Source organism: Xenopus laevis, chromosome 6L, assembly GCF_017654675.1.
Source record: "Xenopus laevis strain J_2021 chromosome 6L, Xenopus_laevis_v10.1, whole genome shotgun sequence".
In the NCBI taxonomy this organism is placed as follows: Eukaryota; Metazoa; Chordata; class Amphibia; order Anura; family Pipidae; genus Xenopus; species Xenopus laevis.
Window position 1 is genome coordinate 35,306,036 of NC_054381.1, and position 26,276 is coordinate 35,332,311.

General features: G+C 35.0%; 1 protein-coding gene across 4 annotated transcripts in view; it reads left to right on the forward strand.

Annotated features, from left to right (window-relative positions):
* Positions 1-26,276, forward strand: part of phf14.L (PHD finger protein 14 L homeolog) — a 133,721-nt gene that overhangs the window by 59,535 nt on the left and 47,910 nt on the right. For 3 of the 4 annotated variants that reach the window (XM_041565912.1, XM_018267332.2, XM_041565913.1), the window contains exons 16-17: positions 7,827-7,883; positions 8,003-8,127. The exons of the other annotated variant lie outside the window; for it this stretch is intronic. In XM_041565912.1, the coding sequence (XP_041421846.1) occupies positions 7,827-7,883; positions 8,003-8,127 (182 nt within the window). The remainder of the gene's footprint in view (positions 1-7,826; positions 7,884-8,002; positions 8,128-26,276) is intronic. 4 annotated transcript variants of the gene reach the window in all.

The following is a 26,276-nucleotide window of genomic DNA, read 5'->3' on the forward strand; positions in this document are numbered from 1 at the left end:
GGTTATTTACAAATGATAAAATGACCATGTCCAAATTTGATGAATGTCATTTTGTAATATGCATAAAGCACACTTCTATATTGCAATAATCTAACTTTATAGTATTGACCGTCTCTCTGATATAATATCCACAATGTTCAGTTCATTGGGTATATATTTTTTGGCTTCTTACTTATTTGTTCTTTGTGGATATTCCTCTAGAGAAGATTCCTTTCCAAAGCAGATTTAGAATCCATTATTCTCCTCTTTAGAGTAATGTTATAGTCATGAAGCGAATAGCTATACCTGAGAATGGTGTAGCAAATTAACATGTGGACACAATATCTAATGAAAAGGGCATACTTTTTATCTGTGTAGATTTGGTGTAGATGAAGTATTCAACTATTTGCTATTATCTGACATCAAGAGATTGTAAAAATAAGCTTTTCACCGATAATACGCTTTGCCTCTAGGCAGACAGTCCGACCACAAAAAGCAGACTGACCTCCATACCAATCAACGAATAGTGTTTTGTGAACTGTTTGTATCCAAAAATAAGCTGACAGCTAGGGCTTATCAGTATGGACACACAGGCTGTTTTCAGCGGCTGTTTTCAACCTGCTTATTTGGGCTGACCTCAGCCTGTGAGACTGCACGAAGGCTGAACTGATTCAAATCAATGCAGCAGGGGCACTGAGCAGATCTGCTTCTCTCAGCCTGAAAAATTACACAGGCTGACAGCCGCTGCCCATAGCCTAAGTTTCTCTCTCCACACAGCTATGAGAACTCCTTTAATATGAACACTGTTCTTTCACAATATAATTGTTTGATCTTTTCGTGACTGCATTGCAAATTTTGCACTTATGCATTTAAAAGTAGTTAGGCAATAAAAAGTAGTAAGCAGTAAATGTATAATCTCCTGGGTATTGTAAGAACAAGAAAGTTACCTTCTTTTATGTTATTATTTGGTTGAATAAATGTTACCTTTGAACACTGCTAAACATGACATGAAAAAACTCCTGACTTTTGTATTGTATACATAAGGTAGTTATAGTTTTTAGCTCCAGTGGTAAGGTAGACATACCTTGTCATCTTTCGCTCTAAAATGTAATTATATCTATGCCCCATATAATTCATACTGTAATATGTTTAGTGTTTTCAGAGTTGAAGGGAAGCTTTTTTTTTTTTTTTTTATACTAAATAAATAAATTGGCTGCATATTTAATTTGTTTTTAAGGCTGCTTAACAAATTTAAATACAAGAGACTAAATGCTCTGTGCAAACAATACAGTATTCCCTTCTTGCTTGAGCACCCACCAGAATGAACAGGAATTTGTGATAAAAACAGGGATGTCAAAGACCAAATAACTTTTTGACAAGTTGTGTGCTCTAACTTACATGTCCGTACCATTTAAAATATAATATGCTGCACACTAGTTTCAGAAAGGATTAAGCCAGCCTGTCATCTCATTCTCGAGTTCTTGAAAATTACTCGAAATTACCCAGAGTTCTCTAGAATGTTTCTCTCGCCACTACCAGCAAGGGCATTGTTGGCAATTAGAAACTTGAGTGAAAAGTTTTAAGGAAGAAAAACAAGAATAATTAAAGAGCAGGACGTTTTTGCTAGTATTTTATACACAGACATACCCAAGCTAATGTTTTGTGGAAGAGTACGGAGAACCAAAATCACATTTTGATTTTGAGTTTGTCATTTAATTTTGACTCCTCATGGACGAACAGCTATTTCATAGGATCACCAAATAGTCTTTCAAATTTGTACCGTGCAGGGTCCCACCTAGTAATTGCCTTGTTATATTGATTTCTGTATGGTACCTTTGCTTTTGCAGCCTATGTGTATCTGTCCAATATGTCTGCTATACAGACACTATTTAGTATTGAAATATTTAATGACGTATTCAGACAATAATCTCTGTACTCATCTTCAATTAAGCTATCAATTTCAAGGAAACTGCATGTACAATAAACCACACTTTGAATATTGTTGTTTTCCAACTAATTAAAAGACTAGTTTGTTTTCTCATACTTTGGTTTGGGTCAACAATATTTCCTTATTTTATGTCATTTTATAGGTGTGTGTTGTTGTACAGCCCTGTGTGTGTGGTTTAAAGAAACATTTCTTTGTAATTTGTGTAACTAACTACAGTGCAAGGCTGAGCTTGTACGGCTTATTTCCGACTCCAGTGTTCAACTTAGGAAGGCAAACAATAATAGATAACATTACTAAAGCATTCCTAAAAAATGATAAGGATTCTTGTTCAGTATATCATTTCAGCATTTTAATCTTATCGGGGTTGGGTTAATGCCTTGCTTCCAGCAGAATGCAGCTGATACTATCGATTAAATACAGACAATATAAGATTGCTCATGTTGTGAATTTCCATCACTTGGTTGGTTCATTTATTTTCATAAAAAAACATTTTGTTCTGCTTGTAGAATTATCATTGATTATATAAAGTGAGGGAATAAATCATATTCTTATTAGCTGTTAGTCAGGAGGCTGGACTTCTAATCATTTGTTTCCCCGAACTTTCTAAAAGCCGGTACGAGCATTGCAAACCTTCGGTCCTGTTTAATCTGTTTTGTGTTGTACTCTCTGAGTGTGGGGTGTTTTCTCGACTCTGGATGTCGCTTTTCAACACCGTGTGTGTTCCAAAAACATGTAAAATACGTATCATTTTTTCATATTGGTTAAAGTGTTTATAAAAATGCTTTCTAAAACCTTGTATGATTCATTACTCACATCAGGCACCACAGTTTTCTGCAGAATAAAGTCAAAGACAGATGGTACCTTCATACTATAGAATGGATAAGAAACTGAAGGAAGGCAGAACATGACCAGTTTCTGCAACACACTCAGAATAATTAAATGGAGCATCTTTCTTAGTCTGATGTGGATAATGTGGTCATTCTCTGTCACCAGTTTACTACCTGTTTCTAATTATGAAGGGTATCATGCAATCTAGCTTGTATCTGCAGTCTGCTGTTAGATGAGCAGAACTTAATTAATGAAACAAAAGTATGTCGATTTGTTATTTTTATTTGTGATGTACCAATGTGGTAAGAGTTTGACCCATTTGCCAACACTGTTTATTTCTGCATTAGTAAATTATACATATACTGAAGTTTAATGATAGACACAAGTATATAATTGCTGTAGTTTACTGCACTCTGCAGTGTCCGTTTATAAGCCCCAGTGAAATTTGAAGAATTGTGGCCAAAACTGGTTCAGCAATTTCTAGACTTTTTGATTTACTTCCTATTCTTTTTAGCCTACAAATATAATTTTTGTAGGTTGATATTGGCCACTGACCACTGCAACAAAAAAGAACAAATCTAATGCTTGTTTTGTTTTTGTTTTTTTTTCATTTTTATATTGCTGTTTAGGTTCTGCCCATTTCATCTTTCACTGTGGGTTTCTAAGTTCTTCCAGATTGTGATAGCAGTTCACTTTCAAGACCTGTAGAACTAAAAAATTTTACATTAAGAACCAAATAAATAATGACACTACAGAATGTCTTCTGAATTCTACTGTCACCACCAAAGTAAAAGTTGTTTTATGGTTGATGGTACAGGTGGTGTATTTTCTGCTGCCATTTTTTAGATGATGAAAAATTCCTAGAGACCACCAGTGCAGCATCCCAGTAGTTTAAATGTGTACTGGAACTTTTCAGCTAAATAGGGAGCAACAGCAGCATTTTCTGGCAGTTCTTCACTGGCAATAATATGTTGGTGGAGATTTATATTGCGTATAAACATCGAGGAGGTGAATTTTAACATAAATTCTTAATGCAAAAATGTTACTCGATTCACCTGTTAAGTAACTTGAGCTCTGTCAATTTGTCATTACATAATTAGTATCCCAAAAAAGGTAATTAATAGTTGCGAACCAGTTAAAGTATAAGTTCATCACACAAAGGCAGCTCTGAAAGCAACTTTTTCTTAAGACTCATACAGGGTTTCTTTACATCCCTGCTTCCTGTAGTTTTTACTTTCTGTAGATGATTTTGCACTTGGGTATGGGAGCATTTTTCAGTGAGTTTCATAATTTCCTTCAGCCCCTTTTACACATAGATATACGTTTAAATATTTACACATTTATCATACAGTGGTGTTAAAAACTATTTGCCCCCTTCCTGATTTCTTATTCTTTTGCATGTTTGTCACACAAAATGTTTCTGATCATCAAACACATTTAACTATTAGTCAAAGATAACACAAGTAAACACAAAACGCAGTTTTTAAATGAGGGTTTTTATTATTTAGGGAGAAAAGAAATCCAAACCTGTGTGAAAAAGTAATTGCCCCCTGAACCTAATAACTGGTTGGGCCACCCTTAGCAGCAATAACTGCAATCAAGCGTTTGCGATAACTTGCAACGAGTCTTTTACAGCGCTCTGGAGGAATTTTGGCCCACTCATCTTTGCAGAATTGTTGTAATTCAGCTTTATTTGAGGGTTTTCTAGCATGAACCGCCTTTTTAAGGTCATGCCACAACATCTCAATAGGATTCAGGTCAGGACTTTGACTAGGCCACTCCAAAGTCTTCATTTTGTTTTTCTTCAGCCATTCAGAGGTGGATTTGCTGGTGTGTTTTGGGTCATTGTCCTGCTGCAGCACCCAAGATCGCTTCAGCTTGAGTTGACGAACAGATGGCCGGACATTCTCCTTCAGGATTTTTTGGTAGACAGTAGAATTCATGGTTCCATCTATCACAGCAAGTCTTCCAGGTCCTGAAGCAGCAAAACAACCCCAGACCATCACACTACCACCACCATATTTTACTGTTGGTATGATGTTCTTTTTCTGAAATGTTGTGTTACTTTTACGCCAGATGTAACGGGACGCACACCTTCCAAAAAGTTCCACAAGGTATTTTCCCAAAAGTCTTGGCAATCATTGAGATGTTTTTTAGCAAAATTGAGACGAGCCTTAATATTCTTTTTGCTTAAAAGTGGTTTGCGCCTTGGAAATCTGCCATGCAGGCCGTTTTTGCCCAGTCTCTTTCTTATGGTGGAGTCGTGAACACTGACCTTAATTGAGGCAAGTGAGGCCTGCAGTTCTTTAGATGTTGTCCTGGGGTCTTTTGTGGCCTCTCGGATGAGTTGTCTCTGCGCTCTTGGGGTAATTTTGGTCGGCCGGCCACTCCTGGGAAGGTTCACCACTGTTCCATGTTTTTGCCATTTGTGGATAATGGCTCTCACTGTGGTTCGCTGGAGTCCCAAAGCTTTAGAAATGGCTTTATAACCTTTGAAATTGAACTCAGGTGTGATAAACCACAGTTAAGTTATTTTTTAACAAGGGGGGCAATCACTTTTTCACACAGGCCCATGTAGATTTGGAGTTTTTTTTCTCCCTTAATAACGTAAACCTTCATTTAAAAACTGCATTTTGTGTTCAATTATTTTATCTTTGACTAATAGTTAACGGTTTTTGATGAGCAGAAACATTTAAGTGTGACAAACATGCAAAAGAATAAGAAATCAGGAAGGGGGCAAATAGTTTTTCACACCACTGTATGTAAATCATAGTCATGTTACCACGTTTTGTAATATTTTATTAGAAATAGAAAATACTTATGATGATCCTTTTGATGACAAAAAGTTATATTTTTGTAACTTAATCCTGCTTTTCTTTCTGTTTTTCTATCGCTGTGGTGAGTAACCATAATAAGGCATGGAAGCAGGTCTAATTTTCAGTCCAATCATGTATCTGATTTATAATCTGTCCTCAAGAATGGGAGTTGTAATTAAGCCAAGTGTTTTCTGTATTTTTCTTTGTCTTCCTTAGCATCAATTTATTTCTTTTACTGTAGTTTAACTAATTTGCAATTGTATTAGCAGTATATACCAAATTTAATTTATACATTTAATTACTGTATATTCTGATTGTATTGAATGTTCAATGGTTCATTAGAAATGATTGTATTTCTAAAGAATAAACAGACCAGATATTGTGTGTATTTGTTTAAATTAAAATACTGGGATGCAAATTTTGTTCTGCGTGTAAGGGTAACGGCACATAGGAAGATTCTTATTGTTTTGTTGCCCCAAGGTTTGATCCCTCCGTGGGATGTGAAAAGACACTAGAAATCTCCCCACATTCAAAGTACTGTTCATTGAATCACTGCGATATGTGTTGTTCATGATTAGCACATATTGCACAGTGTTTAGCAATAGACACATGTAAATGTACAGGGCAATGCAGAGGCAGATTTACCAGTTTTTGTTGTTCAAGGAAAAAAAACGTTGTTGTTTTTTTTTTTTTCAAAGAAGAAAAGTCGCACAAACCTTCAACTATTCAAGCTTTCAAAGAATATTCTTGTTTATATTAGCATTTTTCGCCTTGTTTTTTCTTGAATCAAGAAAAAAATGCACGCAAGTTTTAATAAATTGTTCCCCTAGTGTGCTATCAACTGTAAGGGCTGATGGCACAAGAGGTGCATTGTCAGCCATAGGAAACGATCCTTTCCTGCGGGAAGAAATCACCTGAAAATACACTTGCACCGGGATAAATGTTAATCGGTGTGGATAAATCATATGTATCTTGTAATCAAATGAAATTGCCTTGGAAGTGCTATTGTGTGATACATATTCTTTGCCCCTATGTGCAACAGAATTAAGCTTTCTATTGTTTATCTAATGCACATTGAAACGTGTGTGTGTGTGTGTGTATATATATATTCCGAGGGATGCCAGCACTCACGAAAAAATTAATAAATATGCCTGGGTGCGTGATCATTAAATGGATTATACAAAACAAAAAAGAGGATCAGCACTCAGAGGTCTTAGAAAAATAAATAATAATTTATTAAAGAACTATGGACTGACGTTTCGGCCCTTCCAGAGCCTTTCTCAAAGGGGGTATATATATATATATATATATATATATATATATATATATATATATATATATATATATATATATATATATATATACATACACATTCTTTATATTTCTGTAACACATGTAGAAAATTATATATATTATGTTTTTTTCAGAAAATACTACTGTGTGATTTTTGCTATGAAACTATAAATGTCCAATGCTTTTTTCCATCAACTGAAAAATGAAAGCAGAAATAGAAGATAAAGTGTAACAGTGTGCCTTTAACAGTTACGTATACTAATCACTTTGCAACAAATGTAACATGCAAAAATGAATTATTCTGTTACAAATGTGGTGTTCAAAAGAACAATCGCCTATTAATCACTTATTCTAATACAACAAAATAGGGGGGTTATTTATCAAAAGCTCAAATGGTATCTTATTTAAGAAATTCTCAATTCTGCGAGTTTGAGTTGGCGAATCCCAAAAAACTCGATATAATCGCGTTTTCTGATGGAAAAACTTTGAATCGTTCGAATTATTTGAGTTTTCTGGCAAAACCCTCCAAAAAAAAAAAAAAAACTTGAACATCATGCTGGCTATTAACATATTCAAATGGTTCAAATGACCTTTGCCATTGACTCCTACATGACCTCGACAGGTTTTAGATGGTATATTTTCATATTCAACCTACTGTATTTCCAGGGTTGTAGTAAATCTTGAAAAATTTGTTTGTTTTTTTTAACCCGAAAATGTGAATTTTGATCAAAAAATAAACTCGAATATTTGTGCAAAACACAACTCAAACCTTAATAAATAACCCCCTTAAACTTGATTGATAGGTTTTCACTCCTTTCATTTACAGATTCAGTCTTTTTGTGTATCTGACGCTCTTCTATTTCTCTATCTTTTTTTTTTTCCCATTTTGCATTTGCGTTGCATTTTTAGCTGCATATACTGTTGAGAACAACATGCCAGATTTAATAATTTATCTGTTTCAGAGAACCAGAGGCCAGAAACGAAGAAGAAGTTTCATGCTTGAGGAAGAGAACCCCGAGGTTAGAATGATAAAATCGAATAGTACAACAATGCAAATATAAATTGATATTATAATAAATATATATTCATATATACCAAACTTTCGTTATTGCCATCTTGTTTCTTTCATTGTGTGCAGGAACGTACTCCAAGAGAGCGAAGGAGAAGGCAGTCAATAGCATTCCACAAAAAGCCTAAATCTGATGATTTACGAACAGAATGTGCATCATGTAAAGGAATTGGAGATAACGAAAACCTTGTAAGGTAAGCCTAGGCATTTTAAGTTTACTTTAAATTCAATCTGTCCTGATCTGTTTTCAATATAATTGGGAAAATGGTTATAAATACAGTACCTATAACTGACACAGTGTTTTGACAAGCACACTCTATTGTTTCCTTTACTGCTGGGATTTCTGTTTCAAAGTCCATGGTGTTGTTGATTCAATTCTATTGTGTTTCTGACGTTGTAGCTTTGTGCTGCTATACCTTTAGGTGCACATCTTAAAAGTTTTGTGGTTGAGCTTGTAGCTTGTGACTAATATTTTGTCTATATTTGGCTTCAACTAGTGCGAATGTCATACCTTCCAAACTGCTTTGGGAGTGACACCCAATCAGATATCCTTTTTGGTCCCACTCATCAGGTTTTGGACAGGAAAACTGCTAATGTGAGTTTGTCAGTTGCCTTTGTTGGTTTGCTTATAGTAAACGTTAGTTGCATTGAAAATGCAGACGTCAAATGGCTGAATGTACCTGCCAGTGTCTTCTATAGCTTAAGTAGTGCTCTACATGCTTTTCTACAGAAAGCAGTGACCGATACTCATGGGTGTTTTGACCTACACAACTCTCAATAAGCACTTTTATATTACACCTAGGGGTTCATTTACAATTCATATTTTTTTTCAGCCAATAAAACACCATTCACATCTCCTGCTCTTATTCTGTAAAAGGTTTCAGTGTACCCAGTCTTATATTTTACTACTACCTTTGCCTGTTGAACCAATAAAGACTTTTTAATGCCAACCCCTAGTGCAACTTGTGTGTATTGTGCTTCATTTAAGAAGCAGGCACATATTTTGCTTCATTATTGAAACATCAAGTGCAAATAACAGCAGGCATACATTTTACAATTCCCAAAATTACACATTGTGGGTAAGAAAAGGGAAAATCGCAATATATCTACAAGTTTAATGAAGTAGTTAATCAGTTCATCTGCTTATGTAATTGTGTTACTTCAACTGTAATTCATATGGATAACAGGGGCCCAACACACACCCCAAGATTAACCGCTGTTAGCTTTATTGTATTATACCAAATGGAAACAAAGTTTTGGAGGTTCACACCTCCCTTCATCAGATTGAGTGGCATGTCCATACATCAGGGAGTTACGGCACCAGAAGGTAAAGCTATTGTATACGCAGGGTATGCTCCCAGTTCCAAAATGCTTGAGACCTGGGGTTTTCTGGATAACGGATCTTTCTATTCGGATCTTGATACCTTACGTATACTAGAAAATCATGTCAACATTAATTGAACCCAATAGGCTGGTTTTGCTTTCAATAGCGATTAATTATATCTTAGTTTGGGTCAAGTATGAAGTACTCTTTTGTTTTTACATAGATGGATTATTTTGATAAAATGGAGTCTATGGGAGACAACCTTTCTGTTATTTGGATAACGGGTTTAAAAGATAATGAATCCCACACCTGTAGTAAAATAAACAGTATTTATTTTAAATAAATAGTAAATTGTATAAAATGTAAAGCCAACAAAAAACCTGATAATGTTCAAAAATTGTTTTATATACGAACTGTATATCTAAACCGAGAATCTTTACCTGCACATAAACTGCTTAAAAACTCCTGAACATCTAAAATAATGAATAAATTAAGCTTTAGCCAGAATGACTGAAATCTCCTGCCCCAAGTGAAAGGCATAGGTACTGATTAATAAGGATTTTTTCCGAATCATGTTGTGTGAACATTAGCAATTTATGTGTTACACCCTTCTGCGCCATTCTACATTTCAATCCAAAATGCTAATGTTGGACTTTTAAATTGCTAATCCAGTAAGTGAGAAAATGATCTTTTTTTACATTAGACTCTTAAAAAAGAATTCTACTCCTTATACTTTTCTCTTATCTCTGTAAATGAAAGGAAGGATTAGGAAATAAAGAGTGTAATATTATTTCTGCCAAGATGCAGTGTTAAATTGTTTGTGCATCGTTATGCTTCATTAAAAAGATGTGTTTTCTAAAGCCCTTTTATATTAGTCATTAATAGCAGAAATAATTTTTGTATTTGTTATTTGCTGCTTTCTTTGTGATGTTTCCCCAGTCACATATATATTTGTGCACTGTTGAATGTCACTGTTTTTGACAGTTGTCATATTGTCCCAAAACAACTGTTAGAACAGGGTTATGAGTGGTTTTATATCCTAGCCTTGGGGAACATAAGCATTTCTCTTTGACTTTTCAGCTTGTAAACTTAGAAAAATGGAAACCTATAATGAAATATTAAATGTAAGTATCTTTTTTAGTTTTTTCATGGGGCAGACATAAATAATATACACTGAGCTGCATCCCAATTACAATGACATGATGAGATGCTTTCTGTGTTCAGTAAATTTAATTGTGTTAAAGGAACAGTAACATAAAAAAATAAGAGTTTTAAAGTAATAAAAATATAATGCAGTGTTGCCCTGCACTGGTAAAACTGCTGTGTTTGCTTCAGAAACACTACTATTGTTTATATAAAAAAGCTGCTGTCTAGCAATGGGGCAGCCATTCAAAGGAGAAAAGGCTCAGGTCACACAGCAGATAAGCTCTGTAGAACATAATGTTATCCATTATTTAAAGGAACAATAATACCAAAAAAATTATGTTTTATAGCAATGGCAATATAATGTACTGTTGTCCTGCACTGGCAAAACTGGCCTGGCCTGAATAGAAAGATGAATAATAAAAAGTGGCAATAACAATACATTTGTAGCATACAGAGAATTTGTTTTTTAGGTGGGGGCATTGACCCCCCATTTGAAAGCTGGAAAGAGTCAGAAGAAGAAGGCAAATAATTAAAACAAAACTATAAAAAAATAAATAATGACGACCAATTTAAAAGTTGGTTACAATTGGCCATTCTATAACATGTTAAAAGTTAAAATATATGCGAACTACCCCTTTAATAGAACAAAGTAGTTCTGAACCCCAGCAGCATGTGTTTGAATTATAATATCTCTTTTTCTCCACTTTCTTCTTAAGGTATATGGAGAATTCTGAAAATAAGTCTAGCGGAACAGAATCAAAATCTTGAAATAGAATCAAAAATTCTCATTGTTTATATCAGCCTTTGCTTCCAAACTCCATTAATAATGTGCAAATATTTCTTACAAAATAGAAATAGTCCATATATATAATACAGTTTTTTTTCTTCAACAAACTGTTAATTTGAATCTGAGAATTGTTTTCTCCCAGAGATCCACAATTACTGGTCTGTAACTTGCAAAATTAAGGGGCAGATTTATTAAGGATCAAGTTGTGTTTTCCAGAAAATTTGAGTTTTATTTATTTTTTATTTTTTGGTCCAAAATACATTCTCGAGATTTATTATACCCCGACCATGGAAATAGCTTTAATCTGAAAATACACCATCTAAACCCAGTCGAGGTCACGTTGGAGTCAATAGCGGAGGTCCAGTGAACCATTTGAAGATGTTAATAACCTTCATGATGTTTCAAATTTTTCTCACGAGGGGTTTTTACGGGTTGTTAACCCCGAACTCACTGAATTTAGTTTTTTTCCATTGAAGTTTTTTCTTAAATTAGAAACTATTTGAGTTGTGAGTTCATTCAAGGTAAAAAAAAAAAAAAAACCTCTAAAATGTGACCTTTGATAAATAACCCCCTAAGTTAAGAGAGAAACAGACAAAAGATCTTGTGTAGTTTTGTAGAAAAAGATGACTTTAACCAATTGAAAAGATGTGCTTTAAGAACCTTAACCTTTCCCATGATGTGCACATTTCCCATTTCATTTTTGACACAAAGTGCTGTGAAATGATTTAATGGTGGCATTTTGTTTTGCTGAGTAGCTTTTTTTCCTCATTACACTGGAAACAAAAGTTGAGTCAAAGTACTGAGGAACAGTGCTCGGGCACCTGCAAATTTAAACATAAATAATAGTCTGTATTGTGTTTTAAAAGATTCACAATGTAAAATGAGGCAGACACATAACTGTTCCTTTTAAGTTTTAATTTATGCTGTTCCACTGCTATAATTGCATGCAAGGGAAAATATAAATCAGTAAAGCATTCTTTCTAATTAAAACTTAGAGACACTGTAGTCATCAGTTATGTGGCTCAGCCCTTGTCGTTTCTGATGTGCATTACTAGAAATGATTGTAAAAGAGAGCTATGTACGAGTAGGCTTAGCACCCTGAAAGGTCACTGGTTGGCTGTCGCTGAAGGATGAATTGTTATGGAGAACAAACACATAAAGCCTGCACACATTAATATAGTGAGGTGGCAAGTCAGCATCTGAAGTAATGACATTTTGAATGGTAGTGAAATTACTTAACACAGTGTGATGCTTGTATTTTCTGTTTTGGAGACAAGGAGACAGCACTTGTACCGTCTATGCTGTTTTTTTTAGCATGATGTCCCCTGCTGATGAAAGGAACACCACAGCATCATGCTACCTCCAACCAACACCACACATCCGTGTATCAGTGTTCAATTTGGACCACACATATTATAATGTTATCTAAATGCTCTGTCTTGGTGTCATCTGAACACCTTTTTGGTGATCACAATTTGCGTGCCTTTTTGTCACGGTTCACAGTCATACTTCACCACCTTGTACTTTAACTTGTTATAGTGCTTTCTTCATGCCACAGGTTACTTGATTGATGAGCATTTATTCCAGTCTCAGATACTGCTCTATAGCTCTGTTTGGACATCTTTTTTTCTTGTTTGCCAAGAAAGTCATGGAGGATGTCCTTTTCTAGGCAAGTTCTAGTTGTGGCTTCCTAATACTATGGACCAACATTGGCCAAAAAAAAAGGTATAATATTAATTTGCACTCTATTCCAGATGAATACATGTGTAATGCTTTGTCTCTGTAATGTGATTTAGTCTTTATTTACAAAAAAAATGTTCTTCCTCTTCATTAGCTTACATCAGTGCTGTCCAACTCCTGTGGTACCGAGGGCCTTTTTCCTGGCCTATGTGGTGGAGGGCCGATAATAGAAGTCAGTGTTGGCCATTTGCCCTTTTAAACCACACCCACTGTAAACCACACCCATGTTACCACAAGAACTTTTAAAATCATATCCATATTAACGGTGGTAGCACACCAAAACACCAAATGGTTGGTGCTCACTCCAGGGAAATCCCTCATCACTCATATGTGAAAAATGTATGTTATGTTAAAAACATACCCTTAAATCCATATGCCTCATCCTCCCCTGTGGATAATACAACAAACCCCCAACACATGATAAAACACCTTAGGGGCCCTTAACAACAATTTCCAAATGCTAACAAACCCCAAGAACAAACCCCTAACAGGCTTACATTCCACATGTAGTGTAGGGCAAGCAGAGAATGGCACACACAAGCAGCACTGGGCAAGCAGAGAATGGCACACACAAGCATCTGCTGTGACGGAAATATTTGGACTCGCATCAGAATAGTCTCACGCATAGACAGTCACGCATCAAAATTATGTGGACTCCCATTGACTTGTATTTGGCCAAAATAGGCACGCATATAACTGTTTGTTGCGGGCGTCAAAATTGACGTGCGTCAAAATAATTGACGCCCATTGACTTCAATGCGTTTAGTGAATTTTCCACAGTTTTGCGAATTTTGCAGGAAATTCGTGAATTTTTGGGCGAAGCGAAACGCGAAAAATTCACCCATCACTAGTTGTAACCTTTTTGGATATTGGATATCTTGTTTTCAAGGTATAGTGTTAAGATGGCCATAGACACAAAGATCAGATCGTAGGAATCATCATACGATCGAGCTTTCCCATCTCCCGACCTGCCACTTAACATTCCGATCAAATAAAGTACAAAAGAACAGATCAGCCGATGTTCTGCCGCTGACAGCAATCGTACGAAAGTTTTGTCCGACCAAAGCTGGTGATAGTCTCCCTCTGAAAATCGTACAATCGGCAATACACGCAGAGATATTATCGGCAGCCGACAGAAATCTTTTAACCTGTCCGATCGACCAAACGACCGATCTCCACCAGACGAAAAATGACGGAACTCTCCACACACGGTCTGAAAATCGTACGAATCCTCGATTTGTACGATCAGATCTTTGCACCTATGGCCAGCTTTATAGTTTTGAGATGAAGTGCTGAAAGAGAAGTGTGTCTTCTTTCCTCTGGTCTAGTCCACTGCGGATCATGTAATGCCATGTAGTAAATTAAGTAAAAAAACATGTAATTAGATATTTTTCACTTGATGGTGCTATATAAACTTTTAATGCTCGGAACTTTACTTTTGCGTTATGTTTTGTTTAAGATTTAGGAGCCACTGGTGTCTGTGTGTTTGGACTCCTGCTGATCTCAAATGGCCTGAAGTCACCTTGTCAAATGCATGTGGAACATGATGTGCTCTAGTGCTCCATGAACCCATGATTGCTGTGCTTTTAACACTAGATAAGTGCCCTCCCTTAAGGCTTTCAAATTCTTTACATTCCAAACACAATCAAAAACTATAATTGGCGAATATGTGCTGTTCCTTTCAGATACAGACTGTCTTTCAAAATGAGATGTCAAAAAACATAAAATAGATTAAGGCAGTATCTAGTTTTTCTTTGGTTACCAAATTAAAAATATTTATTTGCCTAGAAACAAGATTGTACTAATTTGGAACACACAGAAACAGCATGTAATATTTCTTGCTGTGAAATAGAGATAAGTAAGTCAACAGGAATCTAAAACACCAGTGGCAATTCTGTCTTTGCATAAAAGAAACAATGCATGAACTAAAGTCTGCTAATTTGCATTTCCCTATGCTGTACTTATCAATGAGATTTTAGGAATATTGTAAACCAGTTTTCAGCCTGACTGTTTCAAAATATTTCAGTAGACAATTAGCTTTCTCTTACCTCATACTACATGTAAGATCAGATAGCGTTTTAGCTCTAATGCCCTTTGTTTATGATCCTTGATAGGCAAATTTCTCTCATTCACTTCGCCACGAAATTCGTGAAACGGGCGAAAAATTTGCGAACTCACATTTTATAAGCAATTTTTAATTTGGTAACCATTAATTGTCGCAGGCGTCGGGACCGGTGCCAGCTTAGAAAAAAACTGTGATGCTGACGTCGGAAACCGTCGCCGGCGGCAACGTTTTTTTCTATGCCAGTGGATTTTCTCGGCAAATTTTATTATTTATGAAAGGTTGAGCTTTGTGAGGTATTTTTTATACCTCAAATAAACGCACAACTTGGTTTCTAATTTAAGAAAAAACTTGAGTGGAAAGAAATTAATCGAGTTTTCTGCAGAAAAAAACTTGAATGAACTCAAATGAATCAAGTATTCAAATGAACCCAACCTTAAAAAAACTTGCCCATCATGAAGGCTATAAACATCTTCAAATTATTCAAGGGACCTCTGCCATTGATTTCTACATGACCTCGACAGGTTTTAGCTGGTTTGTTTTTGGATTCAAGCTATCTCCAGGTGTGGGATAAAATAAATCTAAAAAAAAATTCAAGTTTTTTTTTTACTCAAATTTTTCGAGTTTTTGTTTTTTTAACCTGAAAATTAGTTTTTACTGAAAAATACCCTTGAAAACTAGAATTCATGGAAGAAACAACTCAACCTTTGATAAATAACCCTCTAAGGAACATACAACTACTTTCCTTTTAGAAAAAACATTATAGCAGGTTTTGTGGTACACTTGGAAAACTTAGAACGTAATCAGTATTAGGAAAAAGTAGGCAGGTGTTATCCTAGTTGCATTAATGGGAAACAAGGGCTTATAGAAAATGATGTTGCCTGACTTTCCATTACCCATTGTCTGTGTAATAGTATCCGTTCAAATGGCCATTTATTAGTTGGAAACATGGAATTTTCAGAGACTAAATAATCACATGCCACCAAGGATAAGGTATAGGTATTGCACTCAATTATGCCAGTTGAGGTACATTTTTACAAAAAAAGGCTCAAAACCTTTAGCTATAAATGATATAGTTAGTTTGCCACTAACCTTAAGGATAGAGATACCCCCCAAACAATGTCGGTCTCTATAAAAAGATATCACACAAAATAGCTCATATATAAAACCCTGCTTCATGTAAATAAACCATTTTCATAATAATATACTTTTTTAATCGTATGTGCCATTGGGTAATCATAAATAGAAAATTTAATAGTTTTATGCTTTTTTGCATCATCTAGATTTTGTGTAGTTTTAAACAATTGTCAGATTTAAAAGTCCTGTGAATGTGGTTTCCTATGGCGATGTTTACTTTTATTCAGATTTGAACTTCACTCAGGCTGACGGTAAACGTAAGTGTCAAGTCACAAAAGACACATAGTTGACAGTTTACCTTTAAATTAGCATAGTTTCAGAAAACACATTTGATTTATAAAGCTGATGATGATGTGTGATGTGCAGTAATTTGTCAATATATATGTAGCCCTTTATGTGTAAAGTTTAACTTGTGATGTTGTTTGATTTTTAATAAGTTCGTTCATGTTTTTTTTTTGTTTATAAGGAATGGCACTTGCTAAGCCCCATAGAGATAACATAAGCTATAAAATGCAATAAATACTTTTAGCATATATACATATATACATACATGTGCCTTATGAAAGTAGCCGTACCATATTTTCTTTGCATGTTTTTTTAGTATTATATAGTAATCTATTGTAGCATATGTAATAAATGTAGACAATGTTCAAGCATGCCAAATCCTGTTAAACCTAGCTATTCCTTATGCATCCGGTGCAAATCAATTTATAAGTGCATTTTATCTTCTCGATTTTATCGCACAGATACTCTAGGAGGCTTAATTATGTGCCTGCTCTAGTGATAAAGCGGTGTTCTTATCTTTGTAACTTTAAAGGCCATTATTATTGATGATTGAAATGAAAGGTAGGACTGGCCTATGGGGGGGAGGTTGTATGTGTGTGTCTAGGTTAATTAATTTAAGATTGGCCAAATAATGTGCCTTCCATCAACATTATCTTAATATTTCTCAATACGAAACGTAATTATTGCCCTTTATCTGCAGATCAGATTTAATATCTACAGAGGACTATCATGGATGACTGTCATCTATTAAAAAAAAAACAAAAAAAAAAAACGCGTGCGTGTGTGTCTCTCTAGTGACATAACTATGGAAATGTCAGAAAACATTGCATTATTTTTGTATAGTAGTTTCTACATGCATATTGGTAGTCCTATGACTAATGAACATGTTTAGAACCTGTCAAATCTGATTTAAAATGTTTATACCAATAGTAAAGGAGATAAGATGCTATAAAGTAAAAGCTTTAAGGCAAGTTTAAGAAATGTTAGAAAAACTGTAGTGACAAGACATATTTACCTATTCTTAATATTTCAGAATATTTTACTTTTCTAAAAATAAGTGGTTTTCTGGGGTCACACAAAAATGTGTGCTATTTTTACTGTAGTTTTAGGGGCAGATTTATCAAGGGTCGAATCCTCAAAGTAAAATCCTTTGAATATCAAATTCGAAGGATTTAGCGCAAATGCTTTTATCGAACAATCAAATAAAAAACGTTTGATCAAACAATAAAATAGTTCGAATCGATTTTAAGCGATCGATCAAAGGATTTTTATTCGATTAAAAAAAGCTTAGAAAAGTGCAGTGGAAGGTCCCCATAGGCTAACATTGCAGCTCAGTAGGTTTAAAGTGGCGAAGTATGAAGTCAAAGTATTTTTTAAAGCGACAGTACTTTGACTATCAAATAGTCGAACGATTTTTACTTCGAATCATTCGATTCGATCGAATTTGACCCATTCGATGGTCGAAAATACTTAGAAATTCAACTTTTTTTTCATTCGAATTCTTCACTCGAGCTTAGTAAATCTGCCCCTTAGGGTCAGGCAAGAAAATTAATTAGCATTATTTTGATTTGGGTGTCTCCACATGCCACATAAACCTATACATAGTTAATATGCTAATTCAGCCATAGGTCCAAGAATATCTAAGATATTGAATCTGTTTTAAAAACAAATAGCCCTAAATCAACTTAAGACTAGGTTTTCAGAAGAGTCTAGGCAATTTTCTACAAAATTCATTTGGGGGCCTCCCTAGCAACTTAGAAACTACTGACCAAGGTGTAGGGCAAACTGCATTCCCTTAAATTCCCATTTTTAAAATATGTTTTACTCTGACTTTACCTGTATCAGGAAATGAAAACAAACATCATGTATGTAGCATGTAAAAATCTGTGCACATACAGAAAGTTTGAGAATTTTACTTAAATATGAGTGGTAAAACCTAGAAAATTTATTTTTTTTCCATTTTTTCCCATTATCTAATATAAATGGCAGTTTATAAACAAAATAGCTGCCCCCACTCCTCTGAAATTCTGCTAGTTTATCTGAACACACCAGTTATTTTATTTCTTTGTGGCATGAATGTAATTGATTGGTGTGCTATTTATAATGACAAAGCTGTTCATTTTGCCTGTTCATTTTTCCACACTCATCAAGAACACTTGATATGTGCATTGTTAGAAAATAGCGGATAAATGTCTTGTCAGAGTTGTCCTAATAAGTAATGTCTTTTTCCCCTGAGCTTCTCTGGCAATTGATGACTTTCAGTACTTGAATTCACTGAGAAGTGACAGAAGCCTATGGGAGTCAAAAGCAATGTGTTCTTTTGTTATCAGTGAAGAGAAATAGCAATTCTTTTTACCACTCGTGCTCTGATTTTCCTGCAGATGTTTTAATGGTGGTCTTTTATTAAATACAATATTCAAAATGAGATTTAATCAATAGAAAAAAAAGGGTGGGTTAGAAATCACAATAGTCTTAATCCTACACAAGATGCACTTTATGTTTTTGATATTAATGGAAAAAGGGAAAGTGTATCTACATGGTATTGTACAGTGTAAAATTATTGATGTTTCAACAAAACAGAATTTCAGTATAATAAATAGCACCGAATCCAGGGTTCCGGATTCGGCCTTTTACACCAGGATTCGGATTCGGCCGAATCCTTCTGCCCGGCCCAACCACATGCGAATCGTAATTTGCATATGCAAATTAGGGGTGGGGAGGGATATTTAGTGACTTTTTGTCACAAAACAAGGAAGTAAAAAATGTTTCCCCTTCCACCCCTAATTTGCATATGCAAATTAGGTGTTGGTTCGGTATTCAACCAAATCTTTCACTAATGATTCGGGGGTTCGGCCAAACCAAAATAGTGGATTCGATGCATCCCTAATAATAAAGGTAATAATACAGGTATGGGACCTGTTATCCAGAATGCTCGGGAAATGGGGTTTTCTGGATAACGGATCTTTCCGTAATTTGGGTCTTCATGCCTTGTCTACTAGAAATAAATTCATTAAACCCAATAGGCTGGTTTTGCTTCCAATTAGGATTAATTATATCTTAGTTGGGATCAAGTACAAGCTAATGTTTTATTATTACAGAGAAAAAGGAAATCATTTTTAAAAATTTGTATTATTTGAATAAAATGGAGTCTATGGGAGACAACCATTCCGTAATTCGGAGCTTTCAGGATATCAGGTTTCCGGATAAGGGATCATATACCTGTAGTTACATTTCAGAGTACAGGTATGGGACCTGTTATCCAGAATGCTCGGGACCTATGGCTTTTTGGATATCGGATAATTTTGTAATTTGGATCTTCATACCTTAACTCTACTAGAAAATCATATATAAACATAAATAAACCCAATAGGCTGGTTTCTGTTCCATGTAAAGATTAATTATATCTTTACAAGGTACAATTTTATTATTTCAGAGAAAAAGGAAATCCTTTTCAAAATGTTTAATTATTTGGATAAAATGGAGTCTATTGGAGATGGCTTTTCCGTAATTCGGATCATTCTGGGTTTCTAGATAACCGATCCCATACTTGTATTATGAACAATTGTGCTAAAATGTTTTAAACAGAGAAAAGTCTTATTATGCATTTATAACCCTTAAAGGAGAGCTAAAACTTAACAAAGAAGTTGGATAAAAATGCTACAAATTGTGTTTTGGGATTTGTACCAACCAAAGCCCTTTTAACAGTGAAGATCAGTGCCTCTGACTATAGCCCCAGTAGAGCCACATCTTCTTTCACAGTACATGTGCTGCTGTCAGTTACCTGAACTTAGAGACTAATTCACAATGTACAGTATATTTAGAATATTATGGGAATTTTAAGGCATGCTTGCAGGTGATCTAATCTTTTCAGTAGGGGTACAAGATTTTGGTCAGCTTTTATCTGATCATGCATGCAACACCACACAACAGCCAAAGATTTTGTAGGATGCTACAAAATCTGATCCCCCATAGCTGTAATGTAAAGTCAGATCAGTCGGATGGTGTCTTTTGTTCATGCGTTTACATCCCGCAGTCAATGTATTTCAATGAAGAAAAAAAGGTCATTCCGACACCACCCAATTTTTATCTCGTCGGATGAAGACGCAGCATGCAGTGTTCATATCCGGCAGTCGATGTATTTCAATGAGGAAAAAAAGGTCATATGGACACCACCCATATTTTATCTTGTCGGATGAAGACACAGCTTGCAGTGTTCGTATCCGGCAGTCATGTTTCGCCGGATGGAAAATTTTACATTTAGTTTACACGTCAGATACAGTCCTAGTATATTTTGACCCATGTGACTACATCTGACTGTGTTTTATCGATCTGACACCATCTGTCAAAAGTGCTCGAGTTTTTTTAAAAAAAAATCTGATTTCGATGTTCGAGACTTATCATACTCTGGCCCTTTAAGAATTCCAATTTGACTATTCGCCACCTAAAACCTGCCGAATTGCTGTTTAAGTCAATGGGACCTTCCTGACATTTAAGTTTTTTTTCTGAGAAAAAAATTTGAATTGAGTTTGATCGAATTCGATTAGAGTTTTTGGGTCGTTTAAATTAGTCCGAGTTGCAATAATTAAATTCTATTAATACATTACGACTAGTCGAATTTCAAATTCATGGGAGTTTACAAAAAGCTCACAAGAATTTGAAACTCGACCCTTGATAAATGTTCCTCTGTCTACTAGAAAATCATGTAAATGTTAAATCAAACTCAATAGTCTGGTCTTGCTTCCAATATTTTTTAATTTTACATTTAGTTTACACGTCAGATTTTTCTATCAGTCCTATGATATTTTGACCCATATGACTACAACTGACTGTGTTTTATCGATCTGACACCATCTGTCAAAAGTGCTCGTGGAGTTTGTTTTATTACATACACTACACTGACCCATACTAAAAAATTCTCTTTAACTGTTGGAAGTATACGCTAAACAGTTCCTAGGTTTACAAAAGCTATATTAAATTTGTGCAAAGTCATACATTTTTGGATTGCAAATATCTTTTCCGTTACCGACTTTAATTACATTTCTCTGTAAATGTCACAATACAAGGCTGATTAGTAATTCAGATTCTCATTACATGGCAGCTCAAAAACCAGTGCACTTTGCCCCAGAATTTTGATGATGGTGACTCCCTGTGAGTCCTGTGCGGAACCAATTTCTAAGACCCAAACCCGCAGGCCGCGACCCAAACTGCAACCCGCATAATTATCCACTTTGATCCAATACCCGACCCAAACCCGCAACTGCCTTATCCGCAACCCGCTGACCACCATCGAACAGGAAGTGATGGTGTTGCAAACCGGAAGTGGCATCATCAAAAGTGGGTGGGGGCTGAAACAAGTTTTGTAAAACTTTAAAAGGAGTAAAATATAGTCAATATTACCTAAAATAAGATATTTAGATGAAACCCAGAACCAGACCCGCAACTCCGCAGACCCAAGGGTATACCCGCACCTGAAAATCCCCCCCTCTTTCTGCAGGGGGCCTGCTTTTTTTGCAAGACTCTAGCTCCCTGTGAACAACTTTGAAGGCCTGTATCATTACTGCTATAGAGATTATGATTCAGTAAGTTCAGTTTATAAAATATGGCAGTTATACTCACATTTGTTTTTATGATTTACTTCTCCTTTAATTGATTTCACCAGCTGACATTAACTTAAATGACTGACAGGGCACTGATGCCTGTTATGTGCAGCTGTCAAAACATTTGTATAGATTTGTAATACAGAAATAATATAGTAAACAGCAAAGCTATATATTGCTTCAATTATTTTTTATTACAAAGTCTTAACTGCATAGAATTCTGGGAAATTAAATGGGAATAATGCAACTTTAACTAATGGAGACAACTGAGGTCCATTCTTACGTAACCCCATGAACTGACCTAGTAGCAGACCTGAAAGATAGAAGCCTACCATTGTTTACCTTTTTGTGACAAGTTTAAATGGCATCATTCATTAGGCTTATTAGACTTCAGCTTACTGGCAGTGATTGTGCAGTGGTATTCTAATTATGCTAGATGTCAGGTTCAGGATATCTCTGCTCCTGCTTCATTGATCTTTAGTGTTCTTTTTTTTTCCAATGATCACACTCCTAAATTAGAGTACTGTTCAGTATTTAGTTATATAAAATATTGCTTGTTTTTTTTTTTTTATACACATTATTATTATTAGGCCTTAAAGGCAACCGCAGAATTTAAGTTGTGCTGATGGCATTAGCCCTCTTTTACTTATTAAAGGGATTTTTCACCTTTACATTAGCTTTCAGTATGATTTAGAAAATGATAATCCGAGACAATTTGCAATTGGTTTTTATTATTTATGGTTTTTGAGTTATTTAGCTTTTTATTCAGCAGCTCTCCAGTTTGCAATTTCAGCCATCTGGTTGCTAGGATCCAAATGGCCCTAGCAACCATGCACTGATTTGAATAAGAGACTGTCATATGAATAGGAGAGGCGTGACTCAAAAGATGAGTGCTAAAACGAACCAATAAAACTAATTTGTAGCTTTGGAGAGCATTTGTTTTTAGATGGGGTCAGTGACCCCCCATTTAAAAGCTGGAAGAGTCAGAAGAAAAAGGCAAACCATTAAAAAACTATAAAAGATAAATAATGAAGACCACTTGAAAAATTGCTTAGAATTAGCCATTCTATAACACACTAGAAGTTAACTTAAAGGTGAACCACCCCTTTAATGAGCGTCCATTTCTGATAATGTATTAACATTCTAGAAGATACTGTAGTTTTTCTTAAAGCCATGGATGATGATATAGAGGGACAAGCATCTACATGCCTTAAAGGGGTGGTTCGCCTTTGAGGTAACTCTTTGCAATTGGCCTTCATTATTAATATTTTATAGTTTTTGCATTATTTGTCTTTCTTCTGACAGTTATACTGAACCTATCTAAAACAACAATTGCTCTGTGAGGCTACAAATGTATTGTTTTTGCTACTTTTTATTACTCTTCTTTCTATACAGGACCTCTTTTAATTATATTCCAGTCTCGTATTCAAATCAGTGCATGGTTGCTAGGGTAATTTAGACACTAGCAACCACATCGTTGACATTAACTGGAGAGCTGCTGAATAAAATTACTCAAACACCACAAATAATACAACACAAAAACCAATTGCAAATTGTCTCTGAATATCACTCTCTACATCATACTAAAAGTTGATTTACGAACAACCCTTGTGACAAACAACATTTTGGGGCTTGTCTGATGACCCATCTATTCTGTATAGATGTGTTCTGTGTTTTCAATGTATTTTATCTCTACTTGCAAGGAGCCAACGGTTGAGCAGATGTGTCTTTGGTATTTCTTTGTCTCCTTTCCATGTTGCCTGGTTTAATGCATTCTGATGTCAGCATAAATAACGGTACAGAAATATTAAAATACAGTAGAACCCCCATTTTACATCCCCTGATTTTAAGTTTCCCCTCATTTTAAATTGTTGTTTTGTCGTCCCACCTATATATTATGCATAATACATTTCCCTGATTTAAAATGTTTCTGGATTTTTTACCATTTTTTTCTGGTCCCCCGAAAAACGTAAAATGGGGGTTCTACTGTATTTATCAATGAAAACCTTGTAGAAGCAACATTATTTTGGTGTCTTGTAGTAATAAACCTTTTCTTAGCATCTAAAATCTTCAGTACTCAACCAGTAGAATACGTTCTTGTCTATTTCTTTTTTCATTTTATCTCTTTATTAATGTTATCGGCTTGAAAGCAGGTAAGCAAAACTAATTAGCAATTACAGGACTGCCATTCTGAATAACAATACTATCACTTTTAAGGTCATCATGTAGAACCTGCCGCTACATGTTATGCACTAGAGTTGTTAACTGTGTGCGTAGCAATTTTGTGACTGTTCCATAGAAATAATGACACGGTCGTGTCCATGATGTCCATTCATTTACTGAGCGGTGGGAGCCTAGAGGCAATCGTAAGACATATTTTTTCCCACATTTTCTCGCTGTGACAAAACACCATAAAAATCCATGCCCTAGTGGGTGCTGAGAATCGATGTAGGCAAAACCCTCAAATTGTGTAATCATATGAAATGCATTTATTTTTGCGTAACTCCCAACAACAATTCTCAGCACCTGCTGTGTCAAGGTATTCTCTGCTGTTTTGTCATTAGAGAATAACACGAGAGACAAAACACCATATATGTCATTTCCCTTGGTGGCAGTAATATATATATTGGCAGATACAGTTATGGGACTTGTTATCCAGAATGCTCAGGACCTGGGGCTTTACGGAGAACAAATCTTTCCGTAATTTGGATCTCCATACTTTAAGTGGCAGATTTATTAAGGGTCAAAACTGTCAAATTCAACTAGGGAGTTATCCAAACTCAATTTGAGTTTTTTTAAAAATTTGATTTCGATGTTCGAGACTTATCATACTCTGGCCCTTTAAAAATTCAAATTTGACTATTCGCCACCTAAAACCTGCTCAATTGATGTTCAAGTCAATGGGACCTTCCTGACATTCAAGTTTTTTTTCGATTAGAGTTTTTGGGTCGTTTAAATTAGTCCGAGTTGCAATAATTACATTTTATTAATACATTACGACTAGTCGATTTTCAATTTCATGAGAGTTAAAAAAAAAAATCACATGCATTCGAAATTGGACCCTTGATAAATGTGCCTCTGTCTACTAGAAAATCACGTAAATGTTAAATCAAACCCAATAGGCTGGTTTTGCTTCCAATAAGGATTGATTATATCTTAGTTGGCATCAAGTACAAGATACTGCTTTTTTTATTACAGAGAAAAAGGAAATTATTTTAAAAAAAAATTGTATTATTTGGATAAAATGCAATCTGTGGGAGAAGGCCTTTCCGTAATTCGGAACTTTCTGGATAATGGGTTTACGGATAACTGATCCCATACCTGTATAGCGGACTTGTTGAACATTGCTTTATCAAAGAGCTAATTATTTGCTGTGTTCAGGCAAGAGTTTCCGCTTTCATTTTGTAAATACTTGGGATTTAATTCATTATTATTACCATTTTTATTTATTTTTTTTAAATTAAAGTTCTTTTGTAGTATTATGTACAGTGTTTATTTCAAATTAGAAAGCAAGTGGGGCTCATCAAATGTTCTTAATGGTTTGTCCCACGGGTTAGCCTGTGCTGATATCCCAAATAGATTCATCTGTAGAAAGTACGTTGTGTAGGACAAATCCAAGGCAGCAAACTTTTCTTTATTGGGAGTGGATGTACACAACATGTTTCGGGCAATGCCCTTTATCAAGTATGTATTTCATGCTGATATTCTACAGTATGTATTTCATACTGATACTCATAGAGATACAGTACATATCATCTGTCTGATGTAGAATAGAATAAATGTGGTCCGACAGGGGAACAAATGTATAAATATAGTTTTTAATGTGTGCATATTTTTTTTCTGTAAATAAATGGATTTTGATAAAATTATTTTGCTGCAGCATGTCTACATGTTCTGCTGTGTATAATAGTGTGTGTTTTTTGTGTATTGCCGCTTGTGCTATATTTGGCCTTCTGTAGGTACACTGATAAGATGTTCTCTGCCCTAATTAAATTGACTGAGTTTGCCAGGCATTGTAAATAGAATTAGACTGACCTCCTGCTTGTCTTATTCATTATCTTGTTTATCTCATTTACATTGTATGATCAGAATCTACTGTATTGATTATGCTCAAACCAATTTTAACTGAGTGAAACTCTGAATTACATCAACTTCTGTTTAAACATTAATAATGTAAACATTATACTGGGAACCAATGTAATTAATTTCATTCTTATCAATTCTAATTAAGTTAAATAATTCTATGTGATACTTTTATTTATTTT